Source organism: Curcuma longa, chromosome 18 (genome assembly GCF_044706935.1).
Source record: "Curcuma longa cultivar G26 ecotype Majalengka, Jawa Barat chromosome 18, ITB_CL_G26_1.1, whole genome shotgun sequence".
Taxonomy (NCBI): Eukaryota; Viridiplantae; Streptophyta; class Magnoliopsida; order Zingiberales; family Zingiberaceae; genus Curcuma; species Curcuma longa.
In genome coordinates, this window is record NC_133878.1 from 4,978,748 (window position 1) to 4,998,638 (window position 19,891).

General features: G+C 38.3%; 1 protein-coding gene and 1 non-coding gene across 2 annotated transcripts; one reads left to right on the forward strand and one right to left on the reverse strand.

Annotated features, from left to right (window-relative positions):
- Window positions 1–16,077: 16,077 nt before the first annotated feature.
- Window positions 16,078–16,912, reverse strand: LOC141812132 (uncharacterized). Its single transcript, XM_074700173.1, has 2 exons — window positions 16,729–16,912; window positions 16,078–16,370 (listed from the first exon to the last, which is right to left on the reverse strand). Exons 1-2 carry the CDS (start codon window positions 16,910–16,912, stop codon window positions 16,078–16,080), a joined length of 477 nt encoding a protein of 158 aa, XP_074556274.1.
- LOC141812388 (small nucleolar RNA R71) lies at window positions 16,448–16,550 on the forward strand. Its single transcript, XR_012600273.1, has one exon. It is a non-coding gene; the product is annotated as a small nucleolar RNA R71 (small nucleolar RNA).
- Window positions 16,913–19,891: the final 2,979 nt, after the last annotated feature.

Below are 19,891 nucleotides of genomic sequence, written 5' to 3' on the forward strand. Positions count from 1 at the left end.
GATCAATCCACCAAGTACAATATTTCCCGTCGAGGCTTTTCCGACCTTGATGAGGTGTCTAATAAAATGCGAACCTATATCAATATGAACATTAATTATGAATTATAGACTAAACAAACAACAATTCACTCTTACAGACTACCTTGTCGCATTAAAAATTGTGTGGCCATGACTCAGTAAAGTTAACGAAAGACTGGGTTTGGGATAACATTGGCCTTGGCTTTAAAGGGTTGTAAACTCTTTTGCCACCCATCTCGTCCCAAAAGAGAATGCCATAAAAATTATCGAACATCCCTATCTCCCCACCACTCGGTAATTCATAAATTAAATTAAATTTCTCCAAAGTCCACCTATATTCATTATTGAACATTTAAAAAATTATCTTCCCTTCATCCCTACACACTTAGACACAAATTAGTGACACAAGAAAAAACTAACTTAAACTAGTTTGACAATACATCAAAATAGCCATGGTTTAAACCACTTAGGGTTCTAATAATCTCCCCCCTTTTTGATTGTTTGTCAAATTAGAAGTTAGGGTAAATCAATTTCATTGAGTAATAAAAAAATAGAAATAGGAGGAATGAAATTGCAATTTAACCCTAACATTTTTCATTCTTCTCCCCCTTTTGATAACAACAAAAGGTGGGGTTATAAAAAATTTGATAAAAATTACCTGAATAATAAAAAATCTAAAATATTTATCAGATATAGAGTATAATATTTTCTATCATAAAAAAATTAATTTTCACTAAAAATTATTTTAATTTCAATAAACAAGTTTTCTTTGAACAATTATAAAAAGAATACTAAAATGTTTAAAAATTTTGAAATTTTAGATAATGATAGAAAACATATCATATTTTTACAAAAAAATAATTTTCATAAAAAATTCATTTAGAATATACTAATTTAAAAAGATTTGATTTTACTCATGCATATCAAGTTAACCATATTCAAAAATTTCTTTTTCCTTAGTTGACTATTTTCAAAATTTTCTAAATGATTAAAATAGATTTAGGCACCCAAAATAAATTTATGCTTATTAGATTTATCAAATATTTTTGCAGGATCACATATCTTGATACTTTTCTAATTGATTCCATGAAATTTTTATAATTATATTTTGGTCCTTTAAACCCTAAGTCTTCTCTTCCAAATTTTATTCTTTGGTTCTTTAATAATAAATTTAAATTATTTGAACCATGAGGCAAATTTTTTAATGTTAATTTTAAGGAATCTACCTGATCCCTTAGCTTTAAATTTTCATTTGTTAATTTTTCAAATTCTTCTTTAGGGCATGAACTAGATAGTTTATTTTCTAGGTAGATTTTGGTTTATTTTAATTCCATATATTTATTCCTTACTTTACACAATGACCTAGAAAGAATTTTACTTGCGTCATAAAATTGATCAGAAGACAGGTTATGTATCTTATTTATCGTTTCTAATTTGTTGGTTGAGGCTCCCCTTGTACTATTGCTCTCGTTGGATGAGGTGAATTCTTTTTCTTCATGGATTGCCATGAATGCAAGACTAGCTCTATGCTTGATCTTTGAATCTTCTAAAGAAGATGTGTCACTCCATGTTGCCTTTAGGTTCTTATGCTTGGATTTGGTAGGTCCTTTATTTTTTTCTTTTTTCTTTTCCTTTGTTCTTGAGTTTTGGATAGTTATCTTTGATGTGACCTTCCTCATCATAGTTGAGGCACCTTATCTTTTGCTTTTACTTTATTTTCAATAATTTTGACGCTTGCTTCTTGTCAAAATTATTAGCCTTAAAAAAATCATTTTTTTTACCAATTAAGCTTTCTCATCTTCACTCATTTATAATTCCAAATCTGATTTGTATTTTGTTGCTTGCAGGGCAATGTTTTGGTTTGATGTTCCTATTTCTTTTAAACTTGCACATCTAGATTTGTGTAATTCCAAAGTAGAGAATAGATCTTCTAAATTACTTACCTCTAGATTCTTTAAAATATAGTAGGAGTCTACTATAGACATCCATTTTGGGGTGCATGAAAAACCATTCAATGCAAACCTTAGAGTGTCCCGATTTGACACTCTTTCATCAAGATTATGGTTAATATCTCCTTGAGCAGCGCATGCAGTTGAGCCACTATTTCCCCCTTTCCTAACCTTAGGTTGCTAAGTTGATTTCTAAGCAGATCATTTCTAGCTAGCTTTATCTCTGAGGTACCTTCATGAAGTTCTAGAAACTTTTCCTAGAGCTATTTGGCAGAGTTGTAAGTACCAACCCAGTTGGCACTGGTAACACACTTAGTAAATAGAATTCTACCTTACCATTAACCAAGAATTCAACTCATTGCTTCTTGGTGCATTTGTGTTCCTCAAGTTCTTCTCCATCTTCATTTATGGGCACTTAAAAATCATATTTTATGTAAATCATAATTTCAAAGTTAGTTTAAAAAAATACTTCCATTTTCTTCTTCCACATAGTAAATTCACCCTCAAACTTTGATAGATGTATGCTCGACTCAACCATTTCTCCCGAACTAGTTGCTAAGTCGACGGTTAGTCCTTTTAAGCAGTCCCGCTTTGATACCAATTGTTAGTATGGTGAAAGCGATTTAGATCACTATAGGGGAGAGGAGAATAGCAATCTGCAAATAAAAATTTGATCTTCCTTGATAATGAATTAGCAAGGACACACACATATTAATTGAAATAAAACAAACATAAATGGGAGGAGACTCGTTGTCTTACTTGGTTTGCAACCAACAGGTTGCTAGTCCAAGACTATGGAAAGCACACTAAGATCTCCTCTTCGAAAATATCCTAGAGGCGGAGAAGCCTCTTATAACGATCACGTATGAGTATACAGTTAAAAGAACAAAAAATAGAATGTAATTCGAGTGTGTATCTTTCAACTAAACTCCTCATCTCCTTTTATAGCCACTGTTTAAAGTGTTGATGTGGCATGCTCGATAGACCGATCAAGGGATCGGTCTACCAATCCAGGTGATGTGGTAAATAATCTTTTTCTGATGCAACAGTCATTTGCTGATGTGGCGAATAACCTTTATTTGATGCAACGACTGTTTGCTGACATGGTAGACTAACGAAGTCATCCACTCAATGGTCCTTTCCTAACCATTTACTGATGTGGTGTTCGATAGACCAATTTAGTTTGATCTACTGATCCACTACTTTGAACCTCCTGGCTCAGTCTTCCTCCCGACTTTGTGCGCCTAGAATACCGGAATACTCTTCTGTAGCTCCTTGTTCCTTAGATACATTGAGTCCGTCGTCTCCTTTTCCTTGTCATTCTTCTCACTTGCTATGTCTTCTGCTAAGGTTTGTCATCTCTGATGCTCCTCATCCTTTCTAGTTCCTCTTTATATTTCATCGGATCTTGAGCCATCGGATACCAATGTGTTCTACTAAGTTCTTGCACAATGAGACACACAAATTAATGACACAAGCAAGACCTAACTTAGACTAGTTTGACAATACATTAAAATAGTTGTGGTTCAAACCACTTGGGGTTCTAACAACTCCTTGGTATAAGAGGTTTGCTTAGGTCGGGATAAAGCTATCATTATCTCTCTCAGATCTCATAAATTTATCCTGGTCTTGGGATTGAGTTTTTATTATCTCTATGAGACATCTGAGGTCTACCCATGTCTTAGGATAAAACTCATCTCTCCTCGACCTTAGAGATTCGTCCAAGTTATATGATCAAACTCATATTACTTCTCCTAGACATCATAGGTCCACCTTAGAATCGAGCTCTTATTTTTTGTTCCCAACCTCAAAGGTTTAGCCAGGTCATTAGATTGAGCTCTTATTATCTCTCCTTGATCTCAACGATTTGCCTAGGGTGTGAGATTGAGCTCATATTATTTCTCTTAGATCTTAGAGGTCCACCCAATTCTCTAGATTGAGCTCTTATTATCTTTTCTCAATCTCAAAGGTTCTCCTAGAATGTGGGATCAAGCTCTTATTATATCTCCCTACCCTTAGAGGTTTGCTTTGGTGGTGGGATCGAACTCTTATTATCTCTACCAAACCTCAAAAGTTCTCCCAAGTCTCAGGATCAAGGACTTATTATCTCCCTTGACCTCAAACATTTGCGTAGGTCTCAAAATGAAGCTCTTATTATTTCTCCCATACCTCAAATGCCCACATAGGTCTCAGGATCAAGCTCATATTATCTCTCCTAGACCTTAGAGGTTCACTTAATTTTTAGGATTGAGTTATTATTATCTCTCTCAAACCTCAAATATATGCTTAGGTCTGAGGATCAAGTTCTTTTTTTCTCAACATTAGAGGTCTACTTAAGTCTAAGGATCAAGATTTCCCCCTTAGCCATATGAATCCAGGGTTGACTATTAGATATCTCTTCTAGACCTTATCTCAAGATCAAGCTCTCCACCTCATTGTTTTTATAACAAATTTTACGTAAGGACTTTAGTCCATCAAATGAACCAATATCCTCGAGATTAATCCATGTCATTTGACCCTCAATGCGTATAAGTTCACCTCACTCTAGGATGCTGCCCTAAAGCACACCTCATATTAGTCCTTTGGTCCATTAACTACACCAAACTTCTCGAGCTTGCTCTATGCCATTAGGTCATCCTTGCATTTCAGGTTCACCTCATATTAGGCCTGAACCATTGACCCTACAATCTTTGATTACATATGCAACTACCCTCTAGACTAGTTGAACTCCAACACTTATTCTAGGTCTTTGAGTCATTGAGTCACTAGACTTTGTGAATTTTAAGGACATTATGTCAAGTTTTGGACACTTGATATATACATTGAAAGCATATCAAACATAATTTAAATCTTTTTTAAATATACCAAAATTGTGATCAAACTTGACCACTTGAGAGCATCAATTTCCTAATACTATTTGCTTATTGGTTAATGGAGGGTGGGTCTTCCATCTAGAAAAGATCAATGTTGATGCACTTATGGTTGATGGGTGTGAATATCAACTTCATATTAAGGAGGATAATTTCCCAATAAGTAGATTTGTTTATGTTGGATTATGGTGATAGTGAGGTGAATGTGAGCACTAGAGGGGGAGAGGCTAATAGCTACAAGTAAAAAATAATCCTTTCTCTTGCTACAAACCTAGAAAGATCATAAAACACAGTTAACAACGGAAAAACATAAAGCGCATACCACATCATAATGACACAAGCAAATTAGCATGGTTTGATAGTCCCTAGACTCCTAATCCATAGCCTATGATCCTTTAAGTGGATCACCTCCGATTCCTCTATCCTTTCTACTTTTCAGTAAAGTTTCAAAGGTGATAAACCTCTTACAAGATCATCAATGGGAGTATAAGAGACATACAACAAAGAACAAGAAAGCACACAATAGAATAGGACAATAATATGAAGACTAAAATTTGTTGTTCATCTTGTTTGTAGCCTTTGGACCCCTTTTTTAAAATTCCCTTCACGAATTACTTCGTTGGCATGATATTGCTAATGTGACACCCATCAGTTGACTAATATATCATTGTTAGTCAACTGGTACTAAATGATTCTGACACTCCACAATTTATTTCTCTATTTCCCTCAAAACTTCATCTAGGGTTCATTAGTCGACTCGTAATCACCCAATGGATGGTTGGCCATTATAGAATCCTATGGCTCATGACTAATACCTTGATTCTTTTAATAACTTCTTCATCCAACCTACACTAGTCGATTGATTGCAAACAATCAATCGATTGGACAATCAGAAACACCATATAGTAAGTTTTTGAGTCGAATACATTAGTTAACTTGACCATCAATCAATTGACTATAGGCAATTAGTCGACTACACAATAAAAAATAAACTCATAAGAAGTTTCTTAGTCAACTGCTCTAGTTAACTATCCCTCAATCGGTTGTTTATACATTAAGTTGACTTTGGTTCATCAACTAGTCAAGTCTACTAAATTGAGATCTATTCATACTTGAGTACATTTTCACTCATGTCTTAGCTCACCAGCAGTTGTCTTCTACCATGAGATCTTCTCCTGTTAAACTTCTTATTCCTTGGATGCACTAAGCCCTCAACTTCCTTCCTGTGTCATCCTTCTCGCTCCACTTATATAGTTCATCCCTAGCAATCTTCCATCAAGTTTCTCATCCCTTGGATCAACCAAGCACTCTGACTCACTTTTTGTGTCATCCTTCTCACACCCATCAATGCCCTCATCTTGTAATCCCTAGAGTGTCTCATACTACTCTTCTTTGATCTTCTAAGAACCTTAAGCTATCGAGTACTCCATATGTATATCTAAGTCTCTATATAGACACACAAATCAAGAACAAAAGTGAGGTGTAACTTAAACCCTTTATCTAAACATTGTTCACTAAGTCGACTAATGCACTATTCATGTTGAAAACATTGTTCACATGAATTCCTTCAGACCAAGAGACTCCATTACTTCTAGACTTCTTCGTATGTCTAACATAGGTCGGCCCTTGACTTTCAAGGATTTTATTCTTGCCTATTATCAGTTTCTTCTCAACCTACTAGGACATCTCTTGCCTATTTCTTGTCTATAGGACCACCTATTCCCCATCCACATTTCACCCTTGATCTTCTAGAACTTTCACTACCTAGAATCCTCTCCTCTAGGAATTCCGATCTAACCTAGCATTCAATCACTCAAGACCTTTCAAGACTTCATCTCTTGCCAAGCATTCAATATTCCATGACTTGCTTGGACTTCCCATCACGTGTCTAACATCTAATCGTTCATAACTTGTTACGACTTCTATTCATATGTTTAACATCTAGTTATCCTTAATCTGTTAGGACTTGTACTTGTATGTCTAACATCCAATCACCTTTAACTTATTAGGACTTTGATTGTGAATGTTAGTTGATCTTAATTATCAAGTGTTCAATTAACTGTGATCTACTTAGACTTCTTCACCATCAAATATTTAATCAATTTTGATTTACTTAATATTTTGCTCAACCATCAAACATATTAATCAAACATCAAAATCTAATTCAAACATGGTCAACCTTCATCAAAGGCCAATTACACCAACAATAATGATACAAGTAATTTAACATGGTTGGACATCTCTCATACTTCTAATCTATGACCTATGATTCTTTAGATGGATCATTCCTAAAATCTTCCATCTTTTCTCCTAGCAAAGTGTTAGAGGTGGAAAACCTCTTACAAGATCATCAATAGAAACACAAGAGACATATAATAGAGAACAAGCAAGAACACAATAGAATAGGACAATAGGACAATAATATAATGGATAAGATTATTGTTCATCTGGTTCATGGACTTTGGACTTCTTTAAAAAAAAAAGATAAATCCCAGTCAGTATCATGGACTCAATCCCTGGGGGTGGCCGATCCGGTCTCACGGAAGTTTCCCACCGACCACCAGAGTAAATCGGGAAGCGCATACGACGGTCAATCCAGATGTCCAACATCCTTTAATTACGTTCGGTGACATTGTCTTGCTAATGTGACACCTATCAGTTCACTATCAATTGAAGTACTGACTAATTCTAATGTTCGATGATCGATTCATTTGTTTCCCTAAATGATTGATTTTAATTGTTAGAAAAAATTGATAATGTAAAAAATTATAATTAAATAGTTAATATAATAGTTAAATCATAATGTTAATTGGTGGACCAAGTCTTAACTCCTTCAGCACTAGTAAACAACGTGCGATACAAGATATTATTATTATTATCACTGTGGTCGCATGTTATTATTATTATTACTCCTAAAGCCATTATATGCGACCACACCAACACTAATAGACAAGAAGAGTTTTACACGTTATTGGAAGCATCCACTATTCATTGAATGCAAAATAAATAAACATTTTTGAAAAAGCATCTTTTCATATAAAAAAAGTAATTGAAAAAATAACTAAGTCTATATATTCATGAAAATAGTCAATGATGGATGTAGAATTATAAGTGAAAGAGAACCATTATATTAGTTTTTTAAGGGGAAAATAAAGGTCTAATAAACCTTTCTAAACTTTTTAAGATGGAAGTCGTTCCTAACTTCCCCATTGTTCTTCTTTCTATTTGTTAAATCCATTCATTTAGTTTCCAATCCATACATGGGACATTAATCCTTGACAGTGAAACTTTCCTAACTCTACAAAATCTAGTGTAATCTGACTCATCTTCGTCTCGTCATTATCAATAACTAAGGGTAACGATAAATACTAGGGCTTAATTACCCCTACTTATGATCAGCAATTGTTTGTCCTTATATATTAATTATTAACTTCCAAAATACTCTCAATGATATATTTGTTGCTTGTTCTCTCAAGACACCTTCGACAGTATGCATGGCCTTCCACACTGTAGCCATCTACAGTAAGGCATGTTTCTTTGTCATTAACAGCTGACATCAAATAATTGACCCCCACTGTCATCAAATAGTTAATGATAAGATAAACTTAAATCCCATGGTTCTTTTGTGTGTTAAGAAAAGGAATCATTTTAGTGGAAGATGATGCATTAAGTTTTGTTGTTTTAAACTAGGATCTATTGAGACCTTAAACTTCCCTTAACCTGATTGATCATCCTCCAGAGATGTTCAAGGATTGGCAAACACCTTGTCTATGATGCTTGGAGCATGGACATATTGCCTCCGGGACATAGTTGAGTTGGTTATTATGAGGCAGATTTGCTGAAGTGGGTAAGGGTCGAATCTTGGTGAAGCCGAGGCAATACCCTCCCCCGTAATGACCAACTACAGCTTCTCGATTTACCTCCTCACAGATAGTCGTGAGGCCGACCATGTGAGATCGTTGAGGTGGCAGACATGTTTTGATCATTTGTTCGTAGAAAGAAAGCAATGCAGCTAGGCCACCTGTGATACTCGGCCTAAATCCTATCCCAGAGTGCATTTTGTAGGATGTTCATGTGAGGATTTGATTGGTTAAGTGTTTAAGTAGTGAAATAATAAAGAATAAAAATAATGCTAACATGTTAATTTTCATGTGATTTGAGCCGTGTTGTTACTCCATGACTTATCGATTTGTCAGGTGAATCACTTCTACAAGTTCACTAAGAATATCTCCTTTACTAGAGGTAAAGAAAGCTTCATATAAGTAGTTCTTTTCTTAATCATAACTGAAAATAAGTAAAAAAGAGAAGAGGTTATCAAGAGCTCATAGATAGAAAATTTTCACTTTGATTCTCAAGCCTTTGAATATTGCTTAGGTTGAGCAGTTGGTTGCTGAAAGTTTTGTGCACCTATAAGACAAAAAACCTCCATGAAATATAGAAAAAGGATCCAACAACTCTTTTTTGTCAACTTTTAGTCGATTGAAAACAATTCCAATCAACTAATCGAGCAAAATATATCCATTACACAATCAACCACTAGTTGGGCAATCAATTGAAATTTCTATCCACTCAACTTCTCAAGCATCATTGATCCAGTAGATTGGATCTAATTTTATTTGGTTAGAGTATGAATAGAAGCATTCAATTCTCTGGTCCCTTGTGTTCGGTTGATTTCGAAGTTGACTAAAAATTTCAAGTGACTCCCAAGTATGTTGAACACTCTAATTGACTGAATTTGCTTTCCGACTTACATTGTAAGCCTACACAAAGATCATGATTGAGTTTAACCACCAAATACAATCATGAACTTGTTGTCACTTTGTTGAAGGTTGCATACAATCCACTAACTAATTTAGGCTGCATAGTCATACACATCTCCTTGATGATAGTGCTAAAAGTGAAGATCATAAAATTATATTTCACTAATAATCTCTTATAGAATTCTAGGTCTTTAATCTTGCCAATGCTTTATATTTCTCTTGAGTTCACCTCATGTCAAGCCTTCAATCTGTTAAGTGCAGCAAGCCCTCCAAGCTTGCTCAATATTGTTGGTGCAATCTATTGGGTTTCTTTATGTGTGTTTTTAAATTTATGTTTCATTAAATATGCAGCGGAAGTGTAATAAACTATGTTATTACTATTTACGCATAAAAATTCATATGAGGATACACACACATATAAATATAATTATAGATAAAAGACATAAATAAATTATACCTATTGGATAATGGAATCGAAAATGATATCAACTAACAACCTTGAGAAAGGTTATCTTTACTCATATCCATGTCGAGATCTCCTCGAGCCAACTTCGAAGGAAGGAGACGAATGATCCGAGAGAGGACTTACAATCTGATTCGATATTCGATGGCTCAAAGCAACTAGATGATACGAATTAGATTGAACGGAGGTGATCACACCGTCGTTTAAAGGTCGAACGGTTCACTATTAACAATGGGCAATGAGCCTAATGGTGTGGGAGTTCTGACAATAACAATTGCCTGTAGAATAATGGCCAAAGAGGAAGGAAGAAGGATACCTTGCGACGAAGAAATAACCGTTGCTTCTCCTCTTGCTCGTTGCTTCCACTACCGGGTTTTGCTACTTTGGCTCGGTGGATGGCCCCGACTTAGGGAGGTGGTTGGCTGGTGGAGGAAAACTTGGTCGAGGGGAGTTTGAAGAACCCACCTTTGGACGGGGCAACACCACAAGGGGCGACAGCAACAAGTGGGTGTGTAGGGTTTTGTAGTGGCTGGTGGCTAGAAGAGAGGAGAAGAGATTAAAACCTAACCTTTAGATTTTCAATCTATTAAATCTCTCTACTTTAGAGATATGTTTATAGATCTCTCATGAGTTTAGTTCATGAACTAAAAACCTGCATCCATTAATCCAAAATCCAAAATCCAAAATTGATATTCTTAAGTTTGGTTTAAGACCAAACTGTGTTGGTTGAAAATCAAATCACTTGTTAATTAAAATCAAACCAATTTAATTTAAAATTAAACCAAAGATGTCCACTTTGTCATCAAAAGACATAGCTCATCCACGCTTTCATTCCGATAAAATATCTTCCATATTTGCCCTTTATCTGGTCCAACCAGACTTAATTTCTTTCGATCTGAAAATCCAATTCTCAAACTCGTTTTATGTCTCTTGGAGAATCTTATAATGCGTGTAACCTTATAGGTTCTCAGTTTATATTAGTCGTCCATAATTAATCATTAATTATGGATAGATTATGCATGGTACTTTATAGTGTTGGTGTAGGGAGCACCAGATAATCGAATCAGTATTTTGATCATGGCAAAATGTTCAAGTTTAGGTTATATTGTGTGCTAACAAGTTGATCTGAGTGTGCATGTAGCACAAGAAAGTCCTAGTTAGAGGCTAGGCAAAAAAATCCTAGTTAGAGGCTAGGCAAAGAAGTCCTAGTCAGTTAGACCAGACAAAGAAGTCCTAATCCGGTGGACCAACTAAAGAAATCCTAGTCAAGTGGACCAGGCAAAAAGTCCTAGTCAAGTAGATCGGGCAGGAAGTCTTGGCAGATCAAGGGTATGCACCAGGCAAGAAGTCTAGATGGGTTAGTGGACTGGACATCTAGCAGAACAATGGGTCAGCGAAGATCAGATATCGACAAGAAAGTCCTGGGAGGTGAAGATCAAATAATGAGCTAAAGTTCAACCAGGCCTAGAGGACCAGATGGTTAGCAAAACGTAAACTCTCCTAAGAGGAGTAGGTGAGAGGATGTGTTGCCTTTAAGAGAACAGTAAATGTCGGTCTGACTTAGGATTTCATTGAAAATCTAAAAGTCAAGATCAAACAGTTGTAAAACTATCCAAACTTGATTTTTTTTGTTGTATATCTCTCTTGTGCTAACTCTATGATGTAGGGAATTAAAAAAAATGAAACTTTAGGTTTTGAGCGCCCCTATTAGATCCGAGCGCTCGGACATCCAAGCACCCAGATGTCAGTGTTTTGGGTCAACGAAGCAGATGAGGTAGTGAGTCAGGATTGGCCAGGGACACCTCAGCTTCCAGGCGCCTAGAAGGTTTCAAGCACCCGAAGAAGGATAAGACGTGGTGGAGTCAAGGCTGATCTACAACCTCCACATCAGTATTCCAAGCGCCCGGAAGGGATCCAAGTACTCGGAGATACTAAGTCAGCTACAATAATGGATCGATGAGTCAACATGGGGGCACCCTGAAGGAGATCTAGGTGCCTGGATCTGTTCATATAATCAGCTACGAGGAGAACCCTAAACACAACCTTCACGATCATTCTACGATGCATATTCACACAATCCAAGCTCCCGAGACATTGTTGCGACATCGAGACACTGCACCAACAACTGCATACAATCGCTAATCCTTTTGTTGGTAACAAACTTGTGTTATTCTATTCGTCTATTGTACTTATTTCTTAGGATGGTAAAAGTGTTACCGTTCCTATACTATTTGTAAAGGTGAAACTCTTTCTCGTGCGAGAAAGAGTTTATTAGTGGATTCCCCAACAAATGTAGTCAAGGACTGTGAACATTGGAGTAGCAGTCAGAGGCTGTTAACCAAGTAAAAATAAAAGTGTACTTACTTGAGTTTTTACTCTACTTTCAGCTATGCACTTTGTATTTGAGTTACGAACTTTCTAAAAAAGTGTGAAAATGACAAGCGTTATTCATCCGCCTCTAGCGCTTTCATCGGTCCTACAATTGGTATCAAAGCAGGGGCGTTCAAAATTAGTGCAACCACTGTTCGAGAAATTTTCATCGCTTTAATTTTTTATTCATCATTTTAAATGTTTTTCGCACTACTAATCCAAGATCAAGTCTTGGAATATTTTTTTCTCGTTTATTTTTTATGTGCAAGATTTTTCCTATGGCCCATCAAGAATGCTATAGCACAGTACGCCCTCCCCTCTTCTCTAGGGAAGATTTCATATACTAGAAGGGAATGATAAAATTATTGGGATCGGCCCGATACGTTGCGCGTGTTTATGCGTTTCAAAAATGTACACAGCGGAAGAAAAATAAATAATAATCTAAAGTATTACAACTCTCAAAACCACGCATGCAAGATACAATACAATTTGTGGAATAGTTGAGAAACTAAAATTTTTAAGAATAACAAATTTATTCTACATATACTTCGCGTATAACGCTCAGCGAAAATAACATGAACTGAACAGCTTCCTCGAAGTCTACCTCTATCGGTAATCCACGCCAAGCTTTGTCGGGACAACTTCTCATGCACGAGTTGTGTTTCTGGTCGCGGTACTAGCCGTCAATAAACAACGGTCGATACAAGAGAATACCCAAATATCGAAAACGTGTAACAACACACGTTGCGTTCATTTTTGGGGTATTCTAACGATCGCCGGTAATCTGATTCCGGTGATGTTACAAAAACAAGTTATCGAAAGTTTTTCGATGATGATGATATCTACCAGAACTTCGGCCTCCTGCAGCAAGCAACAAGTTCTTGGCAGCACGGCCACGAACTCCAGCAATAAGCAACAAGGACCAGTTGCACAGCCACAACCTCTGGCAACAGCTCTGGCGAACTCTTTGGCCGACAGCAGTAATCAACAGGGAGGTCCGGTAGCAATCAATAGCGACCACAAGAGGAAGCTCCGGCTGAGGTGCTTTTCCAACGGTCGAAAAAATAAGAAACCGGACAGTCTCTTCTTCTTGCATGAACGGGCAAAAGCAGGGCAAGGAGGGAACGACAAGAGAGGAGGTAGCAATGGAGTTCTCACACCTCAAGCCATAGCCGGCAACCCCTTCTTAAAGAATCGAACCCCCAAACCCTAGCACCGGCCGGATTCCTTTCCTTCTTCACACACCCAATGATCGGGAAGAAGATCTCATCTCCTACCCTAATTACCATGAGACAGCCGGATGGAAAGGATTCCTTCCTATTTTGCTCCGGCACCAATTCCATTCCAATTTCTGGCAAGAAGTAAGATTTCCTTTTGTGTGTGCGACAGCTGGAGGAGCGCGTGATCGCGCGAGGAAGAAGAAGAGGAGGCGGACCGGGAGGAGCTGGAACCGGGTTTAGGGTTTTCCTTGAACCTGGTCTACTGCCTTGGGTTTGCCTAGTTTGGTTCAACTCAAATTATGTTCGATTTGGTTCAACTTGGTTCACAACAAAAAACATTTAATTCAGCAATCAAACGAACTCCGATTTGACCCAAACAAGTTTCGTTTGTTTCATCTTCTCAAGATGAAGCCTGTCATAGCTTTCATTTTGCCAAAATGTCTTCCATCACGAAATAAACCAAGTTAGTTCAATCTTTGATTGAAAATTAATTTGTCTGGTTCGACAACCAGAATAATTCCGATTTTGTTTATTCCGTCTACATAAGACGAAACCCATCATTTTGCCTTTGTCCGATCTAACCGGATTTCTCTTGTTCTGAGAATCTAATTCTCACACTCATTTTAAGTCCTTCCAAGAAACTTGTAGTATGTGTGACCTAATAGGATTCTGATTATGTTGGTCGTCCATAATTAACCCTTAATTTCGGACCCAAACTTGTAGTTTTGGACTAGGGCACGCACGACTATGTGCCCTTTTATGGATGAGGCACAGCCTCAAGAAAGTGTTATGCGGTGAAGGAGACACGGTTGTGTCCAATAGACATGGCCTCAAAGGGTTAATGCGCGTAGACTCAGGCACGGTCGTGCCCAAGGGCACGGGCGAGGAGACACGATCGTGTCAAATAGGCACAACTTTGTTTTATTTGATGTGAAACTTCAAAATTTCCCTTGAGTTGCCTCCCAAGCAGTGCTTGTTTAAGGTCTTTAGCTTGACCCCTTATTCACTGATGTACAAGGCTTATTGGTTGAGGCTTCGTAACGAGGCATTAGCCAGCACTTTATATTTTTATTTTTATTTTTGAATGGCTTCCTTATTATCTCGGTCGATGTGGGTTCTTCCTTCGACAAAGAAATCATTTGGTAAACCACTCCTTCTTCGGCTGGACACCATCTAACCTGCAACAGCTTTCTTTCTCTTGAAGATATGCGTTAGAGTCCAACGAGAGATTGAAATTCATCTTTTTATTTCCCACTTTCAGGGACAACTTATGATTCTTCATGTCTATCTTTGCCCCTGTAGTGGCTAAAAATGACCTCCCCAAAATAATTGAGATAGATGGATCTTCTTCCATGTCTAGTACAACGAAGTCGATAGGAAAAGTAAATCCTCCCACTTCTACTGGCACATCCTCCACTATACCCATTGAATATCTACAAGAGTGGTCTGCTAGTTGGATGACCATGGTAATAAATTTAAGATCCGTGTCTCCGCATTTTTCACTGATCGAGTAGGGGATTATACTAACACTAGCTCCTAAATCACAGAATATTCTACCAATAGACATCATACCTATTCTGCATGGCATGGTGAAGCTTCCTGGATCCTTGAGTTTTGGAGGAAGTTTGTTGTTGAGAATGATTGCACTAACTTCTTTTGTTAGAGCCACAGTCTGTTTGGCCTCTATTATCTTCTTTGTAGACAATAACCCTTAATAAATTTGGCAAACTGGGGCATCTCGACAAGAGCATCAAGAAGGGGAATGTCCAAGGTGATGTCTTTAACTCGATTATAAAATTTCTCAAACTCATCATCCTTCTGTTTATAGATGAGCCTCTGAGGGAAAGCTATGTTGCGCACTATAGTCTTCTTCGATGATTCTTCAGTGAGTGCAGCGGTCTCGACTTCCTCTAATTTATCTTCAACAGTAGGTGTAGAGGAAGGAGGTTGCTCGGCGGCTAATGTGCATGAATTACCGTTTAAAGGAGCAGTCCCTTGAGGTTCCTTGTCACTTAAGATCCGTCCGCTCCTCAGCTCAACAACTTTGCAATGCTCCATTGGGTTAAAGTCTGACTTTCCTGGAAGTGCACCCACTTGCCTTGATGAAAGAGAGGAACTAAGTTGAGTCATTTGTATTTCTTGCATCTTCAACCTCTTATCATGTTCGTCTAATTTCTCATTAATTTTTACCATATCGCATTGAAGTTGAAAGAACATTTGTCGACTTTCGATTCTTTGCTCTTCCAACATCTTCAATATCTTCTAGGTGTCCGACATCTCTTTATTTGGCTTAGGTGCAGATGGGTAAGATTGTCCTTGATTATTGTGATATGAGAAATTTGGATGATTCCTCCAACTCGGATTATAGGTATTCGAATACGGATCATTTCTTGTGTTGAATGTACCAACGACATCACATTGTTTGTACTAAGCAATATAAGCTTGAAGTGACCCAACTTGGCACATCTCCCTTGTATGGCTGGAATCCCCACAAAGATCGCATGAAGTAGATATCACATTAACCTTATTGACATTCATATTGTCGAACCTCTTGTTGAGGGCTTCCATCTGAGTAGTTAATAAAGTAAGAATGTCCACCTCATACTTTCCAGGAGTCTTCGACTGATTTCCTCTCTGGGTAGCCCATTGGTGATGGTTAAGGGTCACACTTTCAATTATATCATCAGCTTCATCCAAACTTCTGTTCATTTGTTCTCCTCCTACAGCGAAATCCAAATATACTTTGATCTGATAATTGATTCCATTGTAGAAAGTATGAAGGATGAGACATCTTTCCAAACCATGATGTGGGCATTGTCTCACATCCCCTTAAAGCGGTCCCAAGCTTCAAATAAAAATTCACCATCCATTTGCATGAAACTAGATATCAGGTTACGCATATGGGTTGTCTTACTTAGTGGATAGAACTTGTTAAGAAACATCTACTCTTATTGTTCCCAAGTAGTTATCTGTTCAGAGGTAGAGAAGTAAGCCAAAACTTTGCCCTATCCCTCAGTGAGAACTTGAATAACATGAGTTGAATTGTATCAAAAGCAATCCCGTGAATTCGCATAGTACTATAGTTATCTGAGAAATTCTCTAAGTGTAGATTGGGGTCCTTGTTTAGTCCACCCCCAAACTGGTTCTGCTGAAAATGCAGGCTTGATTCAAAATTGTTGGCTTCTATCGTTGGTTGGGGGATGCTAGATGATACTCCTCTCGCATATGGTGCAACGTAGTCCTTTAATGGTTTGTCAGCCATGGCTTCTGGTATGTGTTCTTTTGTAGCTAACTGTTGAGATTGAAGCCTCCTTCGGTATGTTCTTTCAATTTCTAGGTGGGTCAAAAGGAAACTCCTCTTGTTTAGACCTACGCATGCACACCAAAAGAAAATGTTCCTATGTTTCTAGAAAAAGATTCTGTAAAGAAATTGCACTAAAGGAGGTGAAGTAAAAAATAATAAAAAAATTAAACGAAAGAAAGAATGCGGTTAAAAATCCTAAATGCAAGAGTCCAATGAAAAATAGCGCATAGTCTCCGGCAACAACGCCAAAAACTTGATGCTTGATCGCAAGTGTACGGTTGTCGTCAAGTAATAAAAGATATTGAACAACAAGGATTGTGGAGTTTAACACTAGACTAGAACAAAAAAAGTTTCCTAATGCTTGAGTTTAGGTATGAGGGAGAGAGAGAAGGAGAACTAGAGTGCCTGAACCTCGATCGAACATATGTCAACTAGATGATAGGTATGTGAAACGATTCTAGGATTTCGGATTCCTTGGGACTATAGTTGATGTATCATGGATGTTTTACCATTTCTTAATGTTTATATCGATGTAGGGATTCTAAACAAGCTACCAAATTGACCTCTTCAGGTTTCATTGGAATTTAATCATTATCCTCTAATGCTATGACTACAAGTTAGAGATAATACCTAGATAGTCCGGTTCTATAATTTTTCCGCTGTCACCGGGTACCCTGGGCATACTATCCTAATATCTTGCTCTCTGTCATAGAGAAACCCTATTAAGGATCTCTTCCTAGTGATCGTTAGTCGTTAGCTATCCCTCATAAGAGATTGTTACAATTTAAGGATCTCCTCAGAAAGTCTGGTTCTAAGATTTATCTTCTGTCACAAGGCATCCTGGTCATACGATCCTATGATTTCCTATAAATCATAATTCACTCCCATCCACATGAATTTAAGTCCTCATAAGCATATCACCAAACACACACATGACACAATTTATATGGCAAAGCATAAACATATCATAGAAAATGATAAAGAGCAAATCCATTAAATACAAATCATCCAATACATCTCAATTCATCCAACATCCTAGGATCTAGGGGATCTACTCCATGATGGAGGGAATACAACTCGAAGAAGAATAAGAATACATCTTTGACCCTCAATCCAAGAGAGAAAAGGGAAAAGACTTATCTATATGCTCAGATCTCCTTCAAATCGCAATCTCCTCGTTGGTGGTAGACGGAAATGGCGGAGTAGCCCCGGAAGAAAGAATGAGATGTTGAAATCCGCTCCAAATCGCGGTTGCGCCATGCTCCGTTCACCTCTGTCGACCCCCCTATAGGGTTTCAAAAGGGCTTATTATAGGCCCACAATCGACACGGTTGTGCCTCAAGGCACGACCTAGAACTTTGGCTCGAGTTTTCCGCGGGCATGGTCGTGCCTTGTAGGCAAGGCCCCTGGCTTACTTTGCGCGGCATAAGAGGCACGGCTTTTGCCTTGGTTCATGTGAAAGGAAGGGCACAGTCGTGCCATTTGGCACAGCCCCGTTTTGGGATTTCATCATTCTCCCTTCGTTTTGTCTTGTTTCGCTCTGATTTCCATCCTACAAATGTAAATACACAAGAGCATATCTCCGAACTAGAAAGTAAAAAAAATATGTCAAATACACGAATAAAGAGTGTGATAAACACAGAGTATCATCATAAAATACATAAGGATGTGCAATAAACATAATAGAAATGTATGTATACCCTACGCACATCACGAGTCCTTCGTAAGAGTTCCTCGCCGAGAGATATGGCGAGGCTGATCTGGCCAAGAGGGTGCACCTCGTGTCTCATAAACCAAAACAAGGAGGTCTCCATGGGTTGTAAGTTGGCCTCGTCTATCTGTATCTGGTCGAAGACCTTCTTGAAAATAATGTTGACAGAACTGCCCGTGTCTACAAAGACTCGGGCCACATTATAGTTGGTGATAGTAGCATGGATGACCAGGGCATCATCATGGGGGATCTCAACTCCTTCCAAGTCGTGAGGTCCGAAGCCGATCATGGGGTCGTCCTCCCGCAGGCCCGTGTCGACTCCACAAACTTCAAGCTGTTGGTTGTGAGCTTTTCAGGCTCAATGAGAGTCGTCATCTGTAGTTTCCCCTGTGATCATGTGGATGTCACCTCAGAGAGCATTATCCTAATTGCCTTCTTGAACATCTTCAGGTTTCGCTCTTTGCAGACCTCGGGAGGTCCCGGGCTGAGCGAGAGGAGTAGACCACCGAGGAGATCGGTCTCGCTTATTGGTGGGCTGAGGTAAGGGCGGCGATGAGCCCCGAGGAGGTCGGCCAGCAGGAGATCTCCGAGGCCTCGGCTGCAGTTGCAAAGGTTGTCTTCTCAAATGTTGTTCAGCTGTTTAGCGGAGCTCTCCGGCATACTGTGACACTCCTGGGTATTATGGCTCCTCGACTGATGATAAGCGTAGAAGTGAGGCAACCAACGGATAGTTCCGGAGGGGCAGGCAGACCGAGTCTCCACAGTCTAGATGGCTCGATGATTGATTTTGGAGGACGTTGCATGAGCTCCCAAATCAGGCTCTCTCAAGGGCTGAGACAGCAGTCTTCGGTCGGTCCGACTGACTACAGAAGTGTTGCGGCTCGGTAAAGCTTGCTGATTGGCATCGATATCCTTGCGTCGAGCAGACTGAGGTTCCTCCACATTGATATATTTGACCGCTCGACTCAATAAGATGTTAAAGTTCTTAAGGGGCTTCTTGACTAAGGACCTGAAGCAGTCCCCTCTAGTAATCCTTGAGAGAAAGCTCTTACCAAGACCTCTGAGGCAGTAGAAGGTACTTCTTGTGCTATCTAATTGAAGCGTTGCAAATACTCCTTTAAGGATTCTCTCGGCTTCTATTTGACAAAAAAAGATCTATCAACGTCTTGTGATAAGTCTTGTTGGTGGCGAAGTGTCGCAAGAATGAGGCCTTGAAGTCGGCAAAA

Bases quoted from the DNA above. Each gene is read 5' to 3' on its own strand.
- LOC141812132 (XM_074700173.1), bottom strand. From the start codon at position 16,912: ATGGCTGACAAACCATTAAAGGACTACGTTGCACCATATGCGAGAGGA. The intron at 16,371-16,728 runs GTACTATGCGAA...ATTTCGCTGTAG, and splicing joins GAATTTCTCAGATAACTATA to GAGGAGAACAAATGAACAGA.